Source organism: Loxodonta africana, chromosome 3 (genome assembly GCF_030014295.1).
Source record: "Loxodonta africana isolate mLoxAfr1 chromosome 3, mLoxAfr1.hap2, whole genome shotgun sequence".
Classification (NCBI taxonomy): domain Eukaryota; kingdom Metazoa; phylum Chordata; class Mammalia; order Proboscidea; family Elephantidae; genus Loxodonta; species Loxodonta africana.
In genome coordinates this window covers 35,959,822-35,982,217 of record NC_087344.1, presented here as the reverse complement: position 1 = coordinate 35,982,217, position 22,396 = coordinate 35,959,822, and the positions used below count along the sequence as shown (strand labels likewise).

The 22,396-nt window shown below is 57.5% G+C and overlaps 1 protein-coding gene across 2 annotated transcripts in view; it reads right to left on the bottom strand.

Annotated features, from left to right (window-relative positions):
* The window catches only part of SKI (SKI proto-oncogene), an 89,905-nt gene extending 70,517 nt beyond the window's left edge, over positions 1-19,388 (bottom strand). For both annotated transcript variants that reach the window (XM_064281119.1, XM_023552143.2), the window contains exon 1: positions 18,375-19,388. In XM_064281119.1, coding sequence (XP_064137189.1) covers positions 18,375-19,349 — 975 coding nt within the window. In that variant the 5' untranslated portion in view covers positions 19,350-19,388. The remainder of the gene's footprint in view (positions 1-18,374) is intronic.
* Between the last annotated feature and the right edge of the window lie 3,008 nt (positions 19,389-22,396).

Here is a 22,396-nt window from a genome sequence, read left to right as displayed (position 1 = left end):
TACCCTTTCATTTTCTGAAAAATCTCACTTCTAACAAGAATCGTCCCTGTGGTCAGTTTCATTCCATTTAGATCATGGGCTGAGGGTGAAGAAGCACCAGGGTTTGTGAAGTTAGAAATTGTGACGCTGCACCCCACGAGCCTCACTGCTGAAATGCCCCAGCCCTCCGGTAAAACCCATGGAAGCACTCGGAGTAGTCCCCGCTACTGACTTGCTTTTTGGGGCCCACCTGTCAGCAAAGATCTGATCCCACCACAGCCCTTTCCCATACACCTCCCGTCCGCCAGGCATCTGTGTGGACGAGGACCCTGGGGCCCAGAGGCACCCTCAGCCGCACCCACGAAGCTTCCAGGAAGGTGACGGCTCCAGCAAGTCGTGGTTGAGGTGGGGCCCTGTTGACCCAGTTCAGCAGGACCTGTGGGCCACAGCCAGCTGCCTGGATGCCCCTGCTGGTGTCTGTCAGCTAACCAGCCAGCCAGTGGGCTATGTGGAAGCCATCGCTCACCGCCTGCACAAAGGCCTAGCCTGCCCACTCAAAGGACAGCCTCAGCTTTTCGAAAGAGACGGGGGACAGAATGGCCAAAGTCATAAAGTTGCCCCGCAGTGTGGCATAGTGCTGGGTCCATGCTCACTAATGCAGGGAAGGTGCTCTCGCCCCCTCCCCCCAATTTCAGAAGAGCATCAGGACCCACAGAGGTGAGGTCACAGACCAGGGGGCAGCTGAACGAGGACACCAGCAGTCTAGTTTGAAGAGTCCCTGCCTCTAACCACTGAACATCACTGTCTCTCACATCTCCCAAACTCCTACTTGACCGACTCCTAACTGCACAGAGAAGACGGGGACGGAGGTGGGTGAAAAAGCAAATCCGGTCACAGTGACCTCGACTCGTGCACAGGCAGAACCGCAGCAGGTGAAGCGCATGAGCTGCCTCTGTGAGATTTTCCAGTGACTTCTCTCTCAACCCCTGAGCACAAAGAGCCAGAGCCAGACTGCAGCCAGCCCGCACAAAGGCCTACCCATCATCCCCAACATTAGCCTTTTGAATCCCCCCTGCGGTGGCGTCACCCCCACAGGCAGGCAGTGGGATGGGGTATTTGCAAGACAAAGAGAGAGGACCCTCCATTCAAGAGCCACCCGGTGGGCCGCCCTGCCCCCAGACCCTGCATTAATATTCAACAGCTTAAGACAAAGCCAGACAAAAGCAGTCACCCCGCCTGGCGTCCGCCCCTGGGGTCCAGGCCTTCTCCTTGGAGGGGCGGCCAGGATGGGCTAGAACTATGAAGGGAAGCACCCACAGGGGGTAGACAACATCGGCTCAGTCAGTGCAGCCCCAGGGTCAGGCCCCTTGGCCCTGCAGAGGTGACCACCCAGGCCCCAGGGAGGGAAGCCACCCCTGGGTGATGCCAAAGAGGCAGCCCAGCCAGGCTCGTTAGGGCTCTGGGGAAGGGCCGGACACCCAACTCGAGGCCACTAAAAATGTGCCTTCTTAAGTCTCAAAAAGCAAACTGAAAACCAAACCCACCACCCGTGGTCACTCGCACATGGCCCAGGTCAGGGCGTTCACCACAGACCCGCGCCAGAAAGGACAGGCATTCTCTGGGGCAACCTGTCACGGAAGACCACCCGAGAACTGTGGGAGCTGACAAGCGACGCAACTGACCCAAATCTCACCCGAGAGTGGGCACACGTGTGTCTTAACCACGACACCTGCAACAACTGAGTGAACTGTGTCTGAAACAATCCTCGCTGAGCCAGAAACATCATCAAGGGCTAGAAGGGAGGAGGCAGACGCAGCACTGGTGGCGGTGGCGGTGACGGTGACGTTGACGCGGCCTGGCCATGGGGCAGACACAGGACCCCGACACCATGTGCTGAGCTTGCTCCCTGGGCCGCCCTGACCCTCGCACGTACCCTGCAACGCAGGCCACACCACTTCCTTCCTGGGGGACATCTTGGGGGAGCCATCAGCTTCTCTCTGCCCTGAGCCCGAGGTCCTGCCAACCAGGGCTCAGGCCAGACTGTGCTGTGGCCCCAAACAGCCAGGGTCCTCTTGCCCAGTGTCGACGCCAAGAGAACGGCCACCCTGCTGTGGGTCCGACATGCCACCCATGCAGAGTAGAGATTACAGAGGAAGGAATTTAGGCCTCTATGTGGTGAGAAGTGTCACTCTCAGTGACTATACCCTGTGTTTTTAAAGAACTTTCTCCACAAACTGGCAGGCCACAGACGGGTGTACTTGAGAAGAAAGAGGGTTCTGTGTGCCGGGCTGGAGCCCGAGGCCGAGAAGCCCGCCTACCCTCGGGCCTGACGCCCTCTGTGCCCTTCCTCCACCCCAGGCTGAGGCCTGGCCATCTGCCCAGGCCCTGGATGTCCACTCACGTGCACGCACACATGCACACACCCCAACCGTGGACCCTGTGGCCTACGCATGTCCCACCTCCTGCCCACTATGGGCTAGGCACCCGGTAGGTGCTCTGTAATAGAACTACACCCCATCCAGGTCCGCCTGCTGCCATATGCCCAGGCTGTTCCCTTCCACCTCAGGGCTCTCTCCTGAGGACAAGACTCAGTCCTTGGCCCTGGGGTCCCTCCTGCCCCAAGTGATGCTGGTGGCTGCAAGAACCGAGCAGCACTGAGGGGAGCAGGCAGGAGCGCCCCTGCCCAGTGGGAGGCTGAGAACACACAGATTGCACATGCCCATGCCCGGCACCAAGGCAGATGGCCGCCTTCCCTCAGAAGACAGTGCTCCAGCGCTCAGGCCCCCCAATGGCAGCCTCCATCCTAATAACGCAGGGCAATAAACCATGTGTGTGCGTGAGACAAAATACAGGACAGTTGATTAAACTCAGGCATGAGGCAAGTGACCGAATAGAAAGCACGACAATGTGATGTCTTCAGGTTGTGAGGATGGAGGGACAGCTTCTTAGCTGTCTGTGGGAGTGGGAACCAGCTCACCATTCATAGAAGGAACGTGGTAACGTATAAAATCCATAGAAAAAAACCAAACCCACTGCCATCGAGTCAATTCCGAAACAGGGGTGGCATAGCGGTAAAGCGCTACGGCTACTAACCAAAAGGTCGGCGGTTCAAATCCACCAGGCGCTCCTTGGAAACTCTATGGGGCAGTTCTACTCTGTCCTATAGGGTCACTATGAGTCGGAATGGACTCAACGGCAGTGGGTTTAATGATGAAAATCAAGAGAAGAGCCCCTAAAAATGGCCTGTCTTTTGGGAATCCCAGGGTCTCCTAAGGAAAGGGTTCATAGCATGCAGAAGTTTAAGCACCAACATGTTTAGCGCACGTGATTTAAAATGCAAAAATACATACATTGTGTGTGTGCATGCATGCACATCATCAATGTATGTATGCATATGTGCCTATATGTACACGTATATAAACGTATATACCTGTATATACGTACGCATACATACACGTATGTACGTCTTCCCTTGTGTATATGTATGTATACGTGTACGTGTGCACATATAGGCCCGTGTATCTATGTATATACATGTCTTTCTGTGCATATACATGCACACATCTGTATTGGTACATATATGTATATGTCTTTCCACGTATGTATGCCTATGTGCACGTGTTGGTGTGTACGTATGTTCGTACATTTGTGTATGTATGTGTGTGCCTGTACATGTGTGCACATACATGAATAAATGAAAGGGTTACCAGCAGCCAAAGGCCAGTGCGCATCCCCTTGGGACCGCCACATTTTATACAAGAAACTCAGCCCACACCAGATCACGTGCACACATGATGATGTGCTTACAGCAAGAGTCAGGGAGAAGGGGACACAGGCGCTGCTGTCCTCATGTGGGGACTGCAAACTGGCACGACTATTTCAAAAAAAGCCTGGCATGATCAATGCAACCTCTGATCCAGTCAGTTCACTCTGAAGCCCGTGCTCCAGGCCTGTGCACGCACCAAGAACGCCCATCCTCAGAAACCTGCATGCCCACCAGGACGAGACCAGGTGCACAGGCAAGTGTGTCACGAGAAGGGAGTCCCACAGCACTGACAGTGAGCGTACCGGAGTGCTGGAGGACCCCCACGACGGAAGCCAGACACAACGGGCCAGCCCACTATAAGCTTCTGTTTTGCTGCTCAGACACAGAGATGGGGGTAAGGGAGTTGAGATGGGGAAGGGGCCCCAGAGCACACCACCTTCCGTGCTGGCAGTGGGAAACGGGTGGGGACCTGGTACCATTAGGTGTGCTGCACTGAAGCTGCGAGCAGGACACCTGGATGAAGTTACTCCCTGAGCATCCTTTGTGATAATAAGCGATGGCATATGCCCCAGACGTTAAATAAACTCAGAACCCCAACACCACGGAACAGTCAGAAATGCCACGCGGCTGCCCAAAAGCGCCCAGGCCCGGGGGCATGTATATCCTGAACGACGTCAGGTGCTACACCTACAGGCTTCGTATTTTCCTTTTATACCCTGCTGTACTATTAGAACTTTTTTTTATCATGTGCCTTCAGTTTATTCCTTAAAAAAATAAAAATTAAAATGACATTTCTATAGAAAACCCAATTACAGAGAAAAATATTGTGATACCGTGTTCAGCAAGAACCAGATCATAAGACCATGCACCTCCTCCCTCAATGTTGCCGGAGTTCGGCTATAGCGGGACCCCAGGGGACTGCTCACGCTGTGTACTTCTCTCTGCTTTTCTAGACTTCCTAGATGAGCTCACGCTAATTGCTTTTCTGATTACGTATGCATGGGGGAAATAGTCACAGAGTTTACAATGATCCATAAATTCACTCACAGCGGGTGCAGCGTGGTCCTTGTGGCTCTATGAGGTGGTCATGGGACCCGTTCCAGGAGACGAGGCTGGCCTTCCCCTTGGCAAGGTGAAGCACCAGCAGCTCTACTCTTCACACCACCACGCAGCCTGTCTCAGCAAGAGAAGGTGGCACTGCTGCAACGCTGAGCTGGCATGCAGACCTACCTGAGACCATACAACACACGCACACCGAGACAAACACACGCACACTGAAACAAACACACGCACACCAAGACAAACATGCACAGAGAATGTATCAACCACAAGCAAGACTGCGCCAGCACAAAGACTGGCCCCAAGGTCACACAACACCAAACACCACACACACACTCAAACACGCAGAGAAGACACCACAACCAGCTGCAACACTGGGCAAGCACACAAAATGACCTTGAGGCTACAGGATAACACACACACACCCAAACACACACACAGAGGACCAGTCAACCACAGGCAACATTGCACCAGGATGCATACCGACCCCAAAGTCACACAATACCACATGTACACCCAGACAAATGCACATAGAAGGCACACATGACGGTGGTCCCCATCCAGCTGACCCTGGATCCTGACTGGAACAAAGCAACCACAGTGCACAACTTCTGAGACGACCTGGAATCTGAATGCTGCCTGGGTGCTCATCGACATCAAGGAATTCTTGTTGATTTTGTTGGGTACTTTAATGGCACTGTGGTTATGACTTTTCTAAAGTCCTAATCCGTTAGACAGAAACACTGAAACACTTAAAGATAAGATAAGATGATGCCTGGGATTTACTTTCAAACATTACAGCCCCTCACAAAAGAGGGGGGCGATTAGAGGAAACTAAATTACTGAAATGTGGGTAATTGTGGAAGCTGGGTGATGGGCTCACAGGGGTGCATTAAACCAGTCTATCTGGGGGGTAAGCCTGGCAATTTCCATATAAAAGAGTACTTTTAGAAGTCCACAGGCATGCTTAAATCCATGAGCTCATAATGATACTAACAAGAATACCCATCTTTCTGCTCCCCACGGTGGATGCAAGGGGAAGCCTGCTCCATCTATGCGCCTGCACCTGTGTGACGACACGGAGCCAAGTGGAAGAAGGGTCAGAGAGCGGAATTCCAGAATTCCCAAGTGAAGAGGGACTGAGACATCAATACCATCACTTTGCCAACTCTAATGACCTGGGGAGTCTGGGCATGGCCCACCCGCAGCTACCAACATCAGAAAGAGACAGATGGAGATAGAAAGATAGGGATAGACAGAGACGCATGGAGAGAAACGGAGACACAGAGAGAGACAAAGAGAGAGACAGGGGCATAGAGAAAAAAGGAGAGACAGACAGACAGGCGGTGGGGTGCCTCTTGGGGAGAGCATCCCTAGGAGCCATTTGGCCAAAACAAAAAAATCTAGCATCACTCTGATGGGGCCTCTGGATCCCACGAGCAATTTACAGGGGACAGAGAAGCACTCTGACATGACACCATGGGGCCGGGGGCACAGGGCCAGACTGCAGGGACCATCACAGGACTTGCCACCTGAGCGCTCCAGCGGATGAGCTGCCAGCAGAAAGGCAGGGAGGCAAAACCTCCCCGTAAAAGACACAGCCTGTGACCACTTAGCTCCTGAAACAAACTGTTAAAAAAAATGGTTTTAACTTTTTAAAAAGTGAAGACATTTGAGACAGTTGGAGATGGGAACGCTGATGGGATATTTAGTGGTATTAACTACTGTTCATTTTTGAGACGATCTAATAGGACTTTATAGCTTTTCAGAAAGCTCTTTATCTTCCAGAAATACACACTGAAATACCACCACTGAAATGACAGGCTTCCAAGGGCCACAGGGGGACCAGGCCAGGGTGGAAGGGACAAGGCCGGGATGGTGGGGACGAGGCCCAGACGGAGGATGCAGGTAGAATTGAAGCCAGGTTGGTGGGCACAGCTGGAGCAGGGATGAGACTGGTGCAGCTGCCCACTCCTGCAACATCTACCTCTGCCGTAAGAACAGGCCTTTTCCACAAAGCACACTGGGGAAAATGCTAGAAGGAAATGCCAACACAGGTGGTCACGAGGAAGCGGGCCCGGGTGCCACAAGATTTCCATAAAAACCAGTAGTGCTGCCTGCTTAACTGAAAAGAAAACGGGTCCATCTGTCTTCCCCATCACAGCCTTCCCTGTCCTGGTTTTCAGCTCCCATATGCTCCCGCAACCAAGCCGGGCGGCTGTGGAGATTTTACAGACCCCCCCCCGCCCGGGACCCCGTGTCTAACCACCAGCCAAGATGGCTCTCCTGTCACCTGCACCAGCCTCAGCCCAGTGCCTGGGACCTCTTACGGTCTGGGAACAGTGGGGACATCTGCCCTGACCCCTTGGGTGCTCCACAAGTTCTGGGTAAAAGCAAGAGGTTCGGAAGCCTGAGGAGGGGACCACGAGCCCTGGAGGAGCAGGAAGGAGCCCCCAATGGCAGGTAGAAGAGTGTGGAAGGCATTTTCAGTAAAATAGTTGTGTTATCTTCCTGACTTTTTACCTGACACACACACAAAAAAAGGACGCTGTGCACCCCCAACTCCTACCGCAAAGCAGTCTTCAGTGACCAGAGCAGCACAGGACCCGGCTGCGGGGTGGTGAAGAGGCATGGCCTGCACAGTCAGGGTCTCCTCCTAACGCTGCATCGCCCGTCGTCACTCAACTTAAAGTCATCTGCTGTCGTTACGCTGCCTTCTCACCTAGCCCTGAGTTGTCCCGTACACCATGCCGTTACCTGGGCTGAATAACGCCTGCCCTTCACAGCTTACTCATTCTCCTCCACTGCGGACCTCCCAGGCCTGCTCCCCAAGCATCTCCACCAGGTGCCATCCCCACTGGATGTGCCTCCAAGGTGGAGTCTTCCTGTGGGAAATAGGCCTCTACCTGCCACCATTCATCTCTGGAAGCCTGGTACCCACAACATATTCTGACCAAGCTGGTTATCACCAGCCCTTTCTCGCAGTTCTCAGGGCCACCCACGGGCTCAATTTGGACTGCCCCCTCCCACCATGGAAGCAGCTACAGACCCCACTGACCTGTGCCTCAAACCCACCATCCCCCGTGCAGACCTGGGGAAGCTCTGCAGCCTGCCACTGACCGGGCCTCAAACCCACTATGACCGAGGCCTCACGCCCATCATCACCAACGCAGGCCCAAGGACCCAGGAAAGCTCCGCAGCCACCCCTGACCCAGGCCCAGGTCCCAGACCACCGCCAACTAGCCACCACCCACCCTGTAGCCTCTTCCAGGCCCCTCCTATCTCCCTCGCTCAAGCTCCTTAGGCGCTCCTGTGTCTCTGAGCCCACCAAAATCCCAGAAGCCCAGGCTTGTGGAGCCTCGGGATAGCACAATATTCTTGTACCATGTCACCTGCCAGGTCCTGAACCCAGCCTCGAAAAGGGGACCAGGACACAAGAATCTGTCACCAAGACTCCCCAGAGAACGTGGTCCAGCTCTTTACTGAGAAACAGTTTAAGTCACCAAAGAAATCTTTAAATGAGAAAATAAAAAACTTATCTCCCTAGAGACATCAACCTCAAGTGTAGTTATTAAACGGGGCAGGGGCACTAAAAACCACAGAGAAACCAACCCCCGTACCCAAGGCACAGCAGCTGCAAGCAAATTAAAGCCAATTATCCCCCAAACAGGAGGGGATTCCAGCACAGGCCTGACTGTAAGAGCAACCCCCAGCCTCCCCAGGCCTGAGCTTCATGGGAAGCAGGTGGATGGGGCCATCTGAGCAAGCCACGCTTGGCAGTCAGAAAGGGCATTGGTGGGCAATGACTAGAACCAAAGCCAGTCGCCAGCCCCAGCACCATGGGACGTGCCTGCTGGTTCCCAGGAAGCAGGTGGTAAGGCTTTTCATGGTCAGGAAGGGATCTGAGATTAGGATGTTGCCGCCCGCACACAGCGTTGCCTGTGACCCCAAAGTCAGCAGCAGGCCACAGGGGCACAGGCATCCAGTCCAGCCGCCAGCTAGCACCGCCGGCCCCTCACCATGGAGGTCTCCTCCCAACATCACATCACCCGGCCTCCGCTGGACCTAAAAGTGCCGGCTGTCTTATTACACCTTCCCTTCACGGTCCACTCAATCCTCCTAGGTCCCCCCCTTCCCTGTGCGTCCTGGGCCCTTGCTGGGCGCCAGTCTCCACCAGCAGGCACAATGTCCCAGGGTCGAACACTGTGATCGCTGGTCCTCGGAGGCCGAACCCAGTCAGGACTTCCTGACCTCCATCCCACTTCAGCCGCCAGAACCCAACTGGGAAGGTTCTCCGTGAGCACAGCAGCGCGGGTCCCTGCCCAGCGCACGCTCTGGGGATGCCGTGCGGCTTGCGCTCTGGGGACACCGTGTATGGCGTGGCAGTGAGAGGCAGTCGCGAGGTCTCCCACGTTGTCACAGTGTAAAGAGCCTCCTCAGTGGAGACAAGGCACATGAGGGTCAGGCGAGCGGGCGACACTCACTGCAGACAAGGATGTTAAAAAAAAAAAAATCACAGTTTTGATAGTTCTGCAAAAAAAAACTTAGCAAATTTACAACAAAACTGTCAAGTAATTAAGGCAAGGCACTTCACACATGAACTTAAACTGCTAATTAAAATCCCCTCGCTTAATTGACTACATTTGCATATCATTCAACTTGGGAGTATAATTTTTTTTAATGGTTTGGGCAACACAGTTCTGAAGCCGGGAAGTGGGGAAGGCAGCAGGTGTGCTGGAGGAACAGACTGGGTGAGAAAGCTCAAGGAAGGCCAGTTGGGGCAGCTCCCCCCCGCCACAGGACCCTGGGCACGTTCCCCTGCAGCTCAAGACTCCATCCACTCAAGGGGACGGTGGAGGGGGGTGTCTCAGGGAGGGGGCAGGTCTGCAGTGCGAGGTTGAGACTTGAGGAGGAGGTCCCAGGTAGGCCCCCACCCAGGGCCCTCTCCCCAGAGGAGCCAGCTTTCCCCACAGCCCCCGCCCCACTGCAGCCAGGTACTGCACCCCCAGCACAGCACAGCCACTGGGCATCTGAGCTCCCGTAGCGGGGGCGGGGGGGTGAGGTGCCAGGGGTCAACCATGGCTGCACAAGCAAGGAGATCCTGCTGTACAACCACCTCGTCAACACCCCCCTCCAGCTCCTCTGCCTCAACCTCCCTGACAGGCTCTGTATCCGCCCTTATACAACCACTTGTTTGGCTCCTGCTGGTCCATGCGGGCACATGACCACAGCGTGGACCCTGCCACCCAGGGAATCTACAGCTTCCCCCTCACCTGCCAGGTGAGAAGGACACCCGCCTCCTCCACGATTACTGAGTGCCGGTCCCGCCCAAGAGAGAGGCCGATGGGGACATACCAGAGCAGTGCGGCAAACCAACCCTTCTCACCAATGACCTCGACTCAGTCTCAGAGCAAACCACCAAGCACGCAAGCCACTCCCTCACACCCTGGCTCCACCTCGGCCTGGGGAGGCACAGAGGGTCTGCGGGCACCGCCACAGCCACGTGGGTGGGCACAGCAAGGGAGGAGGTGGAAAAGGCACCAGCACCATTAACACAGGGGTCTGCAAGGGTGCAATGCTGGTATGTTTCACGGCATTGGGGCCCTGCACCGGCACACACAGGGCACAGAACACAGGCCTGCAAAAGTCGGCCACCCAGGGAACCGCAACAACTGATGTGCTGGGGGCCCAGGCTGGGCAGCTAGAGCTGCAGGCTGGCCGGGTAGCCCACCACAAGTCTGTCCACAGCCACGCTGCTGGACCTGAGCCCACAGGACACAGGGACCACTGGCGATGGTTGAGAAGGAGCCATTTTCCAAAGACACGGAAATATCATCCCCTTGAATCAGCCTTCCGGAGCCCTGGGTAAAGTGGGGGGCCCAAGGGAGCCCCATCCTGACCTAAACAGTACCTCAACCCCGCCTCTGAAAAGCTCTTTCAATTCTCCCTTTCCCACCCACTAAGAGCAGCTACCGTACAATGTCGTACGTACACACAATGGAATACTACTCAGCCACAAAGAGAAACCAAGTCTTGATGCACGCCACAACATGGGTAGGCCTTGAGAACATTGTGCTGAGCAAAACACTTCAGTTGCAAAAGGACAAATACCGTATGCTCTCACTCACGTGAAATAAGAAAACAGACAGCAATTATCAGTAGTTACCTGGGTAGGAGGAGGAGCACTGGTGGCACAGTGGTTAAGCGCTTGGCTGCTAACCGAAAGGTCAGCAGTTCAAACCCACCAGCCACTCCATGGGAGAATAATGTGGCAGTCTGCTTCCGTAAAGATTTACAGCCTTGGAAAGGCTATGAGGCAGTTCTATCTTATCCTACAGGGTTGCTATGAGCAATAGATTTTTTTTAGGCGTGGGAGGGACGGGGAAAGGGGAAGTTTTTCTTAGGAGGTATTGCGTTTATGTTCGTGGCAATGGAATGATTTAGAAAAGAACAGTGATAACGATTACACAACCTGAAGAATGTAATTAATGTGACCAAATTGTACATGTAGAAACTGCTGAAACAGCGTATGTTTTGTTGTGTATGTTTTCACAATAATTTTTTGCAAGCTGAATTTAAAAAAAAAAGATACAGCTATAGATAAGCCTGGACAAAGGAGGGCATTGCATGTCCAATGGGTCACTCAAGAGTGTATGCTCAGGGCCCAGGAACTGAGGGTCCTGAGTGGGGCCAAGCCCCCGTGAGGCCAAGGCAGGCCGGGCTGCTCATAGGACTCAGGGCTGTCCGAGAGAGGCTCCCGGGGGGACTCGGCCAGGGCAGCAGCACCCAGCAGGCCACACCAGGTTTTCTAAATGATGGTCTGTGCCTGGAAGTTATGGGTCAACAGAATTCTTTAAATCTTTGTGAGTCAAAGACATAGATCAGAGAAGACAAAAAGGCCAAATACCAAGACAGGCCCAGGCTGTTCCCAGGCTCGACAAGTGGCTTTCCAGTCTGAAGCTTGTCTGTAACCCTCCTTATTCCCACCCAGCACAGGCGGGAGGATGGCTCACAGGAACCAGAACCTCAGGCTGAGGCCAGAGCAGCACGAGTGACACGCTCCTGTGGGGATCGGGTGCCAGGGTGCCCCCACGTCCCCTCAGGGGGTGTGATTTCAGGGGCACCCTCAGATTTTACTATCATCCCCCCAGCCACATTTAAATCCCACCCAAAAGTCCTGGTCATTTGTGTTAGCTGCAGTCCTGGAGCTGGGGCACCCCTGGTCACCCCACCCCCCCAGTTCTTGGGGTCTAGAACCAGTGCCCCACCCACCCCACTAGTTAAGGGCTGCCTCACAAGGAAGTACCACATGCTACACACCCCAACAACTGCACAGGCTACCATACTCTTCTGGCAAATTTGTTCTAGAAACATCTCTTTCACTCACAGAAATGCAGCACCAAGTGCTATCATGCACCCATACCTGGAACATGCTAGATGCTTCCTGAGCACAACCTTATTCAACCTGAACAGCCACCAAGGTGGCCGGTGCTGCACCTAGCCAACAGAGGCACCCCACCAGATCAGATGGCACATCCTACCCAGGTGGGCAGGGTGGCCGACCCTGGACAGGACCCAAGGCACCACATCAGCCTCCACTGCCATGGACACTGACAGAGACCCCGCCTGCCCCCAGTCACACCTCCCGGAAATGACCTCGTTCGTCTCCTCTTCCCGTTTCTCTGATACACCCAAAAACATCCTGAGTCAACCAATAAGATACGTGTAGTCAGGAGCCACGACATAAAAAACAGTGCTGTCTTCAAGCCATTTTCCAATCCCATGATCTCATCTGAACTAAGCAATTCATCTGAAGAGATCCTCGTTCCCGCTCCCTGGCAGCCAGTCGGAGTCAGGAGGGGAAGAGCCCTCAAGCGAAAAGCCAGGGTTTTCTTCTCCTTCTTTTTCGGCTTTCACATACCTCAGGAAAAAAATGCAGTCTCTGTATTTTGACTCAAAACAAAGAAACTTTTAAAAAACATTTCAGTTGAAACTTGCATAATTCTTCCAGTGGAGAAACCCTCCCCAAACTTTCGCAATCCTTAGAAAGAGACACATTATTACTGCTTGTGTAACAGCCTCCAGGCCACAGAGAGGCCGCGGCATGGCCGGGCAGTGGACACCTCCTGCCAGGCAACAGGGCGCAGGGCCCCAGAAGCACCTCCACCTCGTCCTCCTCATCTTGCCTGCCTGCTGCCCAGACACTGGACGGGAAACTCCCGCGGGAGCAGGGCTGCAGGGCAGTGCGGCACGAACCTGGCGGGGCTGCCCCCACGCCAGCTCCAGGCAGGGCTCGTCTGGCCCACACTTCCTCACGCCGATATCCTGTCTGCCCTTGCTCAACGCTGCAGACAGACATGACACAGACTGGCGGGGGAGGTGGGGAAACCAAGACGCCACGAGTCAATGACCTGATTCTTCAGCACTCTAGACTGACCAGGGGCTCCCAGGGGTGGCAGGGGACAGAGGTGCAGGTCACTCAATGGCCCTGCTGCCCCTCGGCAAGGTGCCTATACCAGGAGGAAATGCAAGGAGGGCAAGAGGCCTGGTCCAGCTCCCCAGGAGGGGTCTTAGAAGCTTGGAGAACAACCAGCAGATAGAGGGACATGAAGATGGGCTGTGCCAGAGAGAAATTCAGACATAGCTATGTTACCACAGGGACAAACCAAAGGAGCCTATAGGAGTGAGCTGGCCAGGCTGAGGGGGGTACCAAGGCAGGAACTGTGGGATGGGCACCAAGTGGCACTATGGGGCACACTCTGTCATCATTCGTGTACCAACTGGCTATCTCAAGGCACATGCAAGCTGCCACTTTCCCAGTCAAAGGAGATCCTGCTGCCCTACATTTTGTTGTCCCTTACCCTCATGACCTTCGGTCAGACCCAGAGACCCCATCCTTCTGCACTGGGGGCAGAGGGCTCACCCAGGAGCCAGACCTCAGATCAACACCCAACAGGGCACTCAAACCACCTCTCTCCACGTCTCTAGAACTGGGGGAATCACTGTTCAACCCCACGGAAACCTACAGCGAGACACACGTGGAGCAAACACACCGCTCTATGAAAATGGCTCAGGACTGGACAGTATATTGCTCTGTTGTACAAAGGGTCACCATCAACTCTATGACAGCTAAAAACAAAAGGAGGCCAAGTGGACGACGTTACAGACGTGCCTCTAGTTCCCCCACACCTGATGTCCCCCACACCTGATAGAATACTTTCTAGTGGAGACGAAGGCAAGGCAATACCAAGTAATAATAGACTGGTTCAAACTGAGAAAGATAGGAGTAAATTTTAAGGTAACCACAAAAAAAGTTAACAAACCTACTAATCAAAATAAAGAAGAAAAACATTAGAAGTATTAACAAATACAAAATCTTCAAGAATGTTCTCGGAGCAATGCGTCAAAGTCAACCCCAGCAATTCCCATCAAGCTTTTCGGTGGCAACCTCAGTTTAAAAGAGCAAGACGCAGCATAGTCAGAGAGGGGCTCGTGAACCTAGGCCTCTCCGCTTGGCCCCTATGCCTCTACACCTCAAAGCCTTCGCCATTTCCCAGGGTGGACCTTGAGACTCAGTTCTCATCACAGGTGTCTGACTCCGAGAAAACGCTGCCCTCTGACCAAGGAAGATGTCACCCGATGACACGGTACATCACCTCAACATTCGCTATTCTGACAGACCCAGCTGTAGCCACTCTCACTGACCGAGGGACAAGGAATCCCCAAACACCTTCCAACCCACACAAGCAACAGCAATTTTACATAAAGGGCTCCCCTCAATCATTATTCCCAAGAACCCGGGTATCTGAAGGGCTTATTTACGGTAAACTAAAACCACGAGAATTCCTCTCTGGGAATTTAGACTGTCAAGAAAACATTCCTAAGAACAAGCAGCAGCAACAAGCAGACTCCATTTTGGGCCCTCGTGAGGGCCCATGCCACCTTGTCACTGGCTGAAGGGGAAGCAGCTGGCTGCCCAGCAAGAAGCCCTGCGGGACAGGGAGCCGAGTCCCAGGCGGCGGGCCAAGCTGGCAGCAGGGACTCCGCTGTTGGGGTAAAGCTGTCTCCCTTCTGACTGACTGACAGCAATCTACGCTGCTCAAAATTTAGTTCAATTTAGCTCGGTGACAGACCCGAGAGAAAGGAAGAGAGCCAAGGGGGCAGGAGAAATGGGACGGGGTGCGTAGGGCACAGTCGCTTCCAGCTTTCTGCCTCATGCTTCTAGCAGCAAAATGACATGTCCACCCTCCACCTGTGACATCCAACACACAAACACCCAAGATAAACAGAATATCACCGATTTTTCCACTTGCTGCGTTCTACATGGGAGGAAACTGAGGCAAAAAGAGGTTGAGCAACTCGCTCAAGGCTGCGAGGATGGTCAGGATGAGAGACCAGCCTGGGTGGTTCCGAAGCCAGCCTGCTCATGATAGGAAACCCACCAGACGGCCAGCAGTCAGGGGGCGGTGCAGTCTCCCCTGAGGCCCTGGGCCTCACCAGGGCCCCAGGCAGCTGCACACCCATCCCCACCATAAAGTGACACAAGAGCAGCCCAGCACCAAGGGTGGTGGGTGCTTCCTTCTCTCCCCGAGACTGCTCTTGACATTGGTGGCATCCCATGGAAAAAACAAACTTGGTCACCTCATCACAGCACTGCTGACAGGCTGGGGACCTGGACATCTTCCACCACCACGGTTTCCGGAGCACTGCCTGGCGCCCCGCCCTGTGCCAAGCTCCCCGCTGGGGCAACCACAGGAACCACGACTCTGCCACCGCCTGGGCTGACGGCAAAGCCGGATGCACAGACACTGTCGCCTGCTCAGGGAGACTAGGAAAATCACCCACCTTCCTCCCCGCTGGCTCAAGGCTGGGAAGGGTTGGCCAGCTCTGTGCCTGTGCAGAGAGGAGCTGGGGAAGACTCAGGCCGGGCCCACACCAAAAGCAACAGCACCCGGAAGCACTACCAGCCCACTCGGATTCTCCTAGAATCCGGAGGCGCTGCCAGGAGTGGTACCCCAGCAAGGAATAGCTACAATGCGTTCTTTGTTCCTTCTGGTTGTCCTCCTCCTCGGGAAATCAAAAATATTAAAATAAGGGACAGAGGAAGTGAGAATATCCAAACACACTCCATAAATAGGCTGCAAAGAGGCAAGTGGGAGGAGCAGCTGGAGCTGGAGGTAGAGCAGACCCAGGCAGGGGTCCCCCACTGCACCCCAGGGCAGACTCAGGCAGGAGTCCTCCAGCACCTTCCAGAGTAAGTGGGCTCTGGGCAGCTGGGTCCTCACTCCACCCTGCAGACCAGGCCCACTTCCTAGGTGGTCCCAGGAGTGTCAACAGACAAGAGCATGGCCACTCTGGGCAGGGGACCACACACTCCACAGCTCTAAATACAAAGTCACGGGAAAAGGGAGCGGGCAGGGGCGAGGTCATGAAGACGTGCAGCGCCCACGAGCTCCAGGGTGGCAGGGCCAAGGGATAAAGGGGACAGACAAGGAGGAAGCCAGAGCTGAAGGCCCCACCGAGCCCAAGCCAAGCGTCCTGAGTGTGGGCACTGGGGCTTGACAAAGTCACAGTCTGGAAAGAGGCACACCAGACCCCTGGCTGAGGTCAATTCTGCCACCCATGACTAGAGGCCCCAACCCCTTCGACAACATCTGCATTACCACTTGGGGATTTTTGTTTTTCTTCGGGAAACGCGATTCCAGAGGTACACCGGGAAGAGAGCGGAAAAGGAGAAAGGACAGCTCTGAAGTACTCTGCTGAAAGGGCCGGAGCGTGACAGCATGTCCCAGCCCTTGTCCCTGTGACTGTGAGTAGGGTTGGGCGTGTGGATGGGGAGCCAGGCCCTCCCTGAGCCTGAGGACACGGGTGTCCACGATCTAGGGCACACTGCAGTGGTGCCAGGCTACAGGGCACCTGGGCCCAGGACTGCAGCTATGACAGAGGCCCTGCTCACAAACGCCGCCCGGCAATGCCCAGGAAACAGAAAGACCACAAACACACACAGCCTGGAGTCTCACAAAAATGCAAACACAGACACACCCTACCAGGCAGGATCCTCCTCGCCAGCTCTAAAGATAAGTGGCCTAAAAATTACCCGGCTGCATGCACTCACACCGCGCCGACCAGAACACACAATCAGTGGCACACCTGGCTGCCTCAGAGGCCACGCTGGCCACAGCACAAAGGCCTCCAGGTCACCAGGGTGACCATTCACCGACCCAAATGAAGGGAGCCGATGGCCCACTCAGCTCGTTCTGCACTCCTCACGGCAACCCTTCCCTAAGTTGCCATCTGACCCTTCCTCCCAAACTGCCCTGACCCCAGAGGGCTCCAGACCCCTGCCACATCCATGCTGGCCAAACCAACAGCAGAAATTCCAGTAAGGGCACACACAGGCACACACTCACACTCACACATACGTATGCAATGCACTTGTGTGAGGGCACACACACACACACACGCACGAGAACTGCAGCCCCTCTGAGCAGAGGCGACAGCCTCACCCCCACGGCCCCTCCTTCTTGCGGCTCTGACACTCCACTGGAGGGGCGCCCAGAGAAAACCGGTCTGGGGCATCTATTCACAGATTCAGAAAAAAAAGTTTGATGCAATAGCTGAATTAATTAGGCCTCCCAAGAATAGCTGGCTGGAACGGCATTCTGTGTGTGCAATTTAACAAGCCTGGATATTGAAGAGGAAAGTTGCACGCGCTGGGAAAGGGGTGACTGAGAAGTCGCACAGACCCCAACGGTCGAGTCCGGTGCCCTGGAGTGGCAGCCAGATCTCACGGACCCAGGCTGGCACACAGCAGGCTGGGCTGGTGGCGCCGCGCCTTTAGCATTTCAGAAAGAAGGGCGAGAACTGAGTGGGGCGAGTCCAAAACAAATCAAGCCCTGGTTTATGCGATGCTGGACACACAGCTGGGTGTCCCAGGCCACCACTGGTGCCGGCGACTAGGCCCCAAGCCAGGGTCTAGGGGTGCACACTGGCAGCCCGTGGAGACCAGGGCACAAGTCTGGAGTCGCTGAGTCTCGGCCGCCTGCCACCCTGCCGGACACCTGGCTTTATTTTTATGTGTGTTTCCCAAGATTCCAAACTAAGGGACGCTGGGCACCAACTATTCTCCCAACTTCGACACTGATTGCTAAGGCCAGGGGGAGAGCGCCCCTGCGGGTGGTCTGGGAAAGCCTTCGTCCTCACCTCCGCCAGCACCCCATCTCCCCAGCTGCCCCAACCTAACTCCCGGCCCGCCAGCCTTCCTCCTGGAGTTGTAGGGCCTCCCTGTCCCATAGCAGCCTCTCGTTTCAGCCACTCTTCCTATCCGGGCGGTCCCTGGCTGGGCTCTCCTGCCTGCCCAGTCCTGCTACCGCATGGCCCCCACACCAGGCCAAGGCCTTGCTCCCAGGCCCACTCTGGGCCTGCCCACTCTGTCGACTGGAGTCTGATGCTCTCCCTCGTTTAATTAAAACCAAACCGACCCTGAGCCGCAGGGAGTAGTGGGCTTGGCCGGAGCCTGGCCGCCCGGAGGTCCCCGCCCGCAGCCCAAAGACAAAGACCAAGCACTCACCCGGGGCACCCGCCGCTTGTACTTGTTGCCGTAGTCGAACTTCTCCTTGACGTCGTCCAGGCAGCGGCCCAGGCGCGCCTGCTCCTCCTTGCCCGTGTAGTCCTGGCTCAGCAGGATGTAGGCCCGCCAGTTGGCCGAGTCGAAGCCCCAGTGGCAAGTCCGGTTCTCAAGCGCCTTGTGCGAGTGCACCACGAACTTGTGCGGCGGGTACATGAGGCGGCAGTCGAGGCACTGGATGCAGGCGGCACTCGGGCTGCTGTAGAGCTCGGGCACCAGCAGCCCCTTGCACTTGCCGAAGCACTCGTGGTACACCCTAAAGCTGCGCTCGCTGAGCTCCAAACCCAGCGCCAGCGCGCCGGGGCCGGGCAGCTCCTTCTTGCAGGGTGGCGGAAAGGCGCCACCATAGAGCAGCGCGTTGCACAGGCGCTCGGCGTCCGTCTTGGTGATGAGCCCGCACGAGGGCGCCGAGAAGGGCAGGATGCCCATGACTTTGAGGATCTCCAGCTGGTCCGCCGTGCAGCGCGAGCAGTAGATGTGCAGCTCGTCGCACACCGAATTGATCTGCTGCAACGAGAAGTCCCGCAGCACCGAATTGAGGATCTGCGGCAGGCACAGGCGCTTCTCACCGCCCACCACGAAGCACGAGATGGTCTCGCCCTCCAGCACGGTCTCGCAACGCTCGGTGGAGCGGTCCGACGGCATAAAGAAGGGCCCGGGCAGCACCGGAGGCGGTGGCTGGATGGCTGGCAGGTGCAGCACGGGGGGCGGTTCGGCGGCCGCCTGCACCGCTGCCTGCACCGCGGCCGCGCCAGCCTCCTTTGCGCTCTCCTTCTTGTACACCTCCTGCGCCCAGCGCGCCGAGAAGGCGGCCGGACCGCCCAGCGAGCTCATGGAGCTCAAGTGGAACTGCTCCAACGTCTTCTGCAGCCCAGGGTGCGGCTGGAAGCCCCCACGGCTGCCTGCCGCCGCCTCCATGGTGCGCTCCGGCTCACCGGGCCGCTCCCGCTCCCGCGCGCCCGGGCCCCCGCGGCCGCCGCCGCCGCCCCGCGCCCCCCGGCGGCGCCCGCGGCCCCGGCCCCGGCCGCCCCCCGCCGCCGGCTCCCGGCCGATCACGGCTGCGGCGGCCTCGGCCTCGCCCGGGGGCGCGAAGGGGAACGCGGGCGGGGCGAAGGGGTCCCGCCGCTGCAGCCCGCCGCCGCCCGGGCCCGGAGCCACATCCACGCGCCCCGCGCCGCGCCCGCCGCCGCCGCCCGGGCCCCCCGCGCGCCCCCCGCGCGCCCCCCGGGCTCTAGGCGCGGGGCATGCCCCGGCGCGCGCCGCCAACGCCAACGCCAACGCTCGCGGGCCCGGGGCTCGCAGGGGGCGCGCGGGCAGGTGCCGCCGCCGCGAGGCGCGAATCGCCGCGGCGGCAGAGGCCGAGGGGCCCGGGAGGAGCGGGGGCGCGGGGCCCGCCGGCCCGTCCTCGCGCGGCGCGCCGCCGCCCCGCTCCTCCCCCCGCGCGGCGCCCGCCCGGTTCGTCCCGGCGGCGCTGGCCGGCCGCGTCGCGCCCGCCGCCGGCCTCCCCGGCCCGGCCCGGCCCGCCCCCACCCCGCCGCCGCCCACCCGAGGCCCGCGGCCCGCCCGCCCGCCCGCCGCGCGCTGCTTCCGGGCGGCGGAGGCGCCTCTCGGCCGGGCCCTCAGAGCGCGGCGGCGGCAGAGGTGGCGGCAGAGGCGGCGGAGGCGGCTGAGGCGGCGGCGCGGAGCTGCAGGCACACAGCGAACATCCTCCCGGCTCCGCGCTCAGGCAGGGACTGCGCGCCCGGCGCTGAGCTAATGCCGCCGCGCAGGCCCCGCCCCGCGCAGGCCCGCCCCGCGCAGGCCCGGCCCCCGCCCCGCCCCGCCCCGCCCCGCCGCTGTTTGTTGCTGTGCGTCGGCCGCGGCCCCGAATCGCCGCCAAGAATGTGACCAATTCCCCAGGCCGGCTCTTCCAGGAACACGCGCTACCCCCGCCCCGCCCGCCGCCCGGGACTCGGCCCCGCCCTGCTCCGCTCGCCGCCTCTCGGCTCTCCTCGGCCCCGCTCGGCCCCGTTCGGTCCCTCCCGGTCTCACTCGGCCCCTCTCGGCTGCCCTCGGCACCGCCCGGCCCCGCTCGGCCCCGCTCGGTTCCCCTCGGCCGCGTTTGGCCCGCCCGCCCGGAGGCCGCCTGGCGGAGGCGGCGGCCGCGCCTTGGGGGCACCCCTTCCGGCCGAAGCCGCTTCCTGCTCCTGTGGGAAGGCGTCCGTACTGCCGCCGCCGCCGCCTCCTGGGTCGCCACGCGCGGCGCCTGGCACAACCGCAGACTCGCTGAGGGGCGGGCGGGACGGATCCGCGCGGCCTCCACCGCAAGCCCGCAGGCTCCACACGTGAAGGGGATGCCAAGTACCTCACCCGGCTCCCTGCACGCGACGGAGACGCTGTACAACACGACCTGGGGCCCCCTCACGTAACGAGGACGCCACGCAACACGACCCTGCGGTCCCCTCACACAACACAGATCCTACGTAACACCCTGTGTCCTTATACAGGACAGGGACTCCGTGCACCCCACCCAGGGTTCCGCACAAAACGGGGCGCCACACAACATGACTCGGAGTCCTCTCACATGAAAGGGGTGCCACTTAACACGACCCAGGGGTCTCAACACACAACAACGACTCCACACAATATAACCCATGGTCCCCACACATGACAGGGAATTCACTCAGTATGACCCGGGGTCTCCACACAATGCCAGATACACCACACAACACACCCTGGGTCCCCATACACATGATGGGGACTATGCAGTAGAACCTGGAAGTCTCCACACACAGCACAGACACCACACAACATGAGCCGAGGTCCCCACACATGGTGGGGATACCACACCGCATGACCTGGTTCCCCTCGTGTGGTTGGGACACCACACTACAAGACCTGGGAGTCCCCTGACACAACACAGATACCACACAACACCTGCCAGGTATCCCAGCACAGGCCTCTCCCTGCTCCATGGGGCAGCGGCTTCATCCCCAAGATGGAAGTGCCCACCAGCCAGGCCTCCAGGGGCTTCTCAGGAACTTAGCCTCTGGGGCCAAGCTTTTGTTTATGCAGCCACCAGGCCAGAGTGAGATCCGCTGTCCGTCCCTCCCCACACTGGTCGTGTCATGGGGGAGAAGCCTAGGGGCCCCAAAGTCAGACAGGCTGCTGGAGTAGCCACTGAGAAGGCAGCGTGCAGCAGAGGCCTGGGTGGTGGGGACTTGAAGTCAGGGGATGATGGCTCTGGCCATGCTCAGTTGAAGAGCAGGACAGTCCAGCCCAGCTGGGCGGTGCTGTGTCTTTCTCCAGAGGATGGGGGTGCCCACTCTAGCCTGGGCTATGGCACATGCATGAGGGACACCCACGGTGCTGGGCAGAGGTGAGAGGGCAACATCCACTTCAGCCTGGGTGCCTTTCAGTTTGTGACCAACTGCTCTCACTTCCCACAGAGGCCAGAACTGGCCCCGAACCAGTGCTCCTGAAGATACCTCTGTGCACCTGAGGCCAGGGTCTGGGGAGTAGGTAGGACAGGCAGGTGACCCACACCAGTGCACGTGTAGACACAAGTAGACGCCCAAGGCAGTGGCTTAAGATTCACGTGCAGAGCTCGCGTTTGGAAACCAGACTATCTTCCTGCCCTTGCCTGTGTCTTAATGGACTGTCTCTCCTTGTCATCGCCATCCCGCCATCCCTCCACTCTTCTTGTCCACTTCCCCTGCTCCAGCCCTCAGCAGCCCTGTGCCACTTGGTTTCTTTATATGCCCACACACGAGAAAAATAGGTAAGAGGATGGTTCCCTTACAAGGGGCGTTCAGAGGCAAAGAAAAGGGACTTTTCGTGGAGATGATTTTGTGAAATTTCAAGAGTCATGTGCTTCCATCTGGATTTGAAGTCCATACAACTCAGTGACGATCAAAGGAAGTGGTTAGAGACCCCACAGATCAGTTCGGGAGGGGCTTCCCATCAAGTCAAAGCTCTTCCCAGAG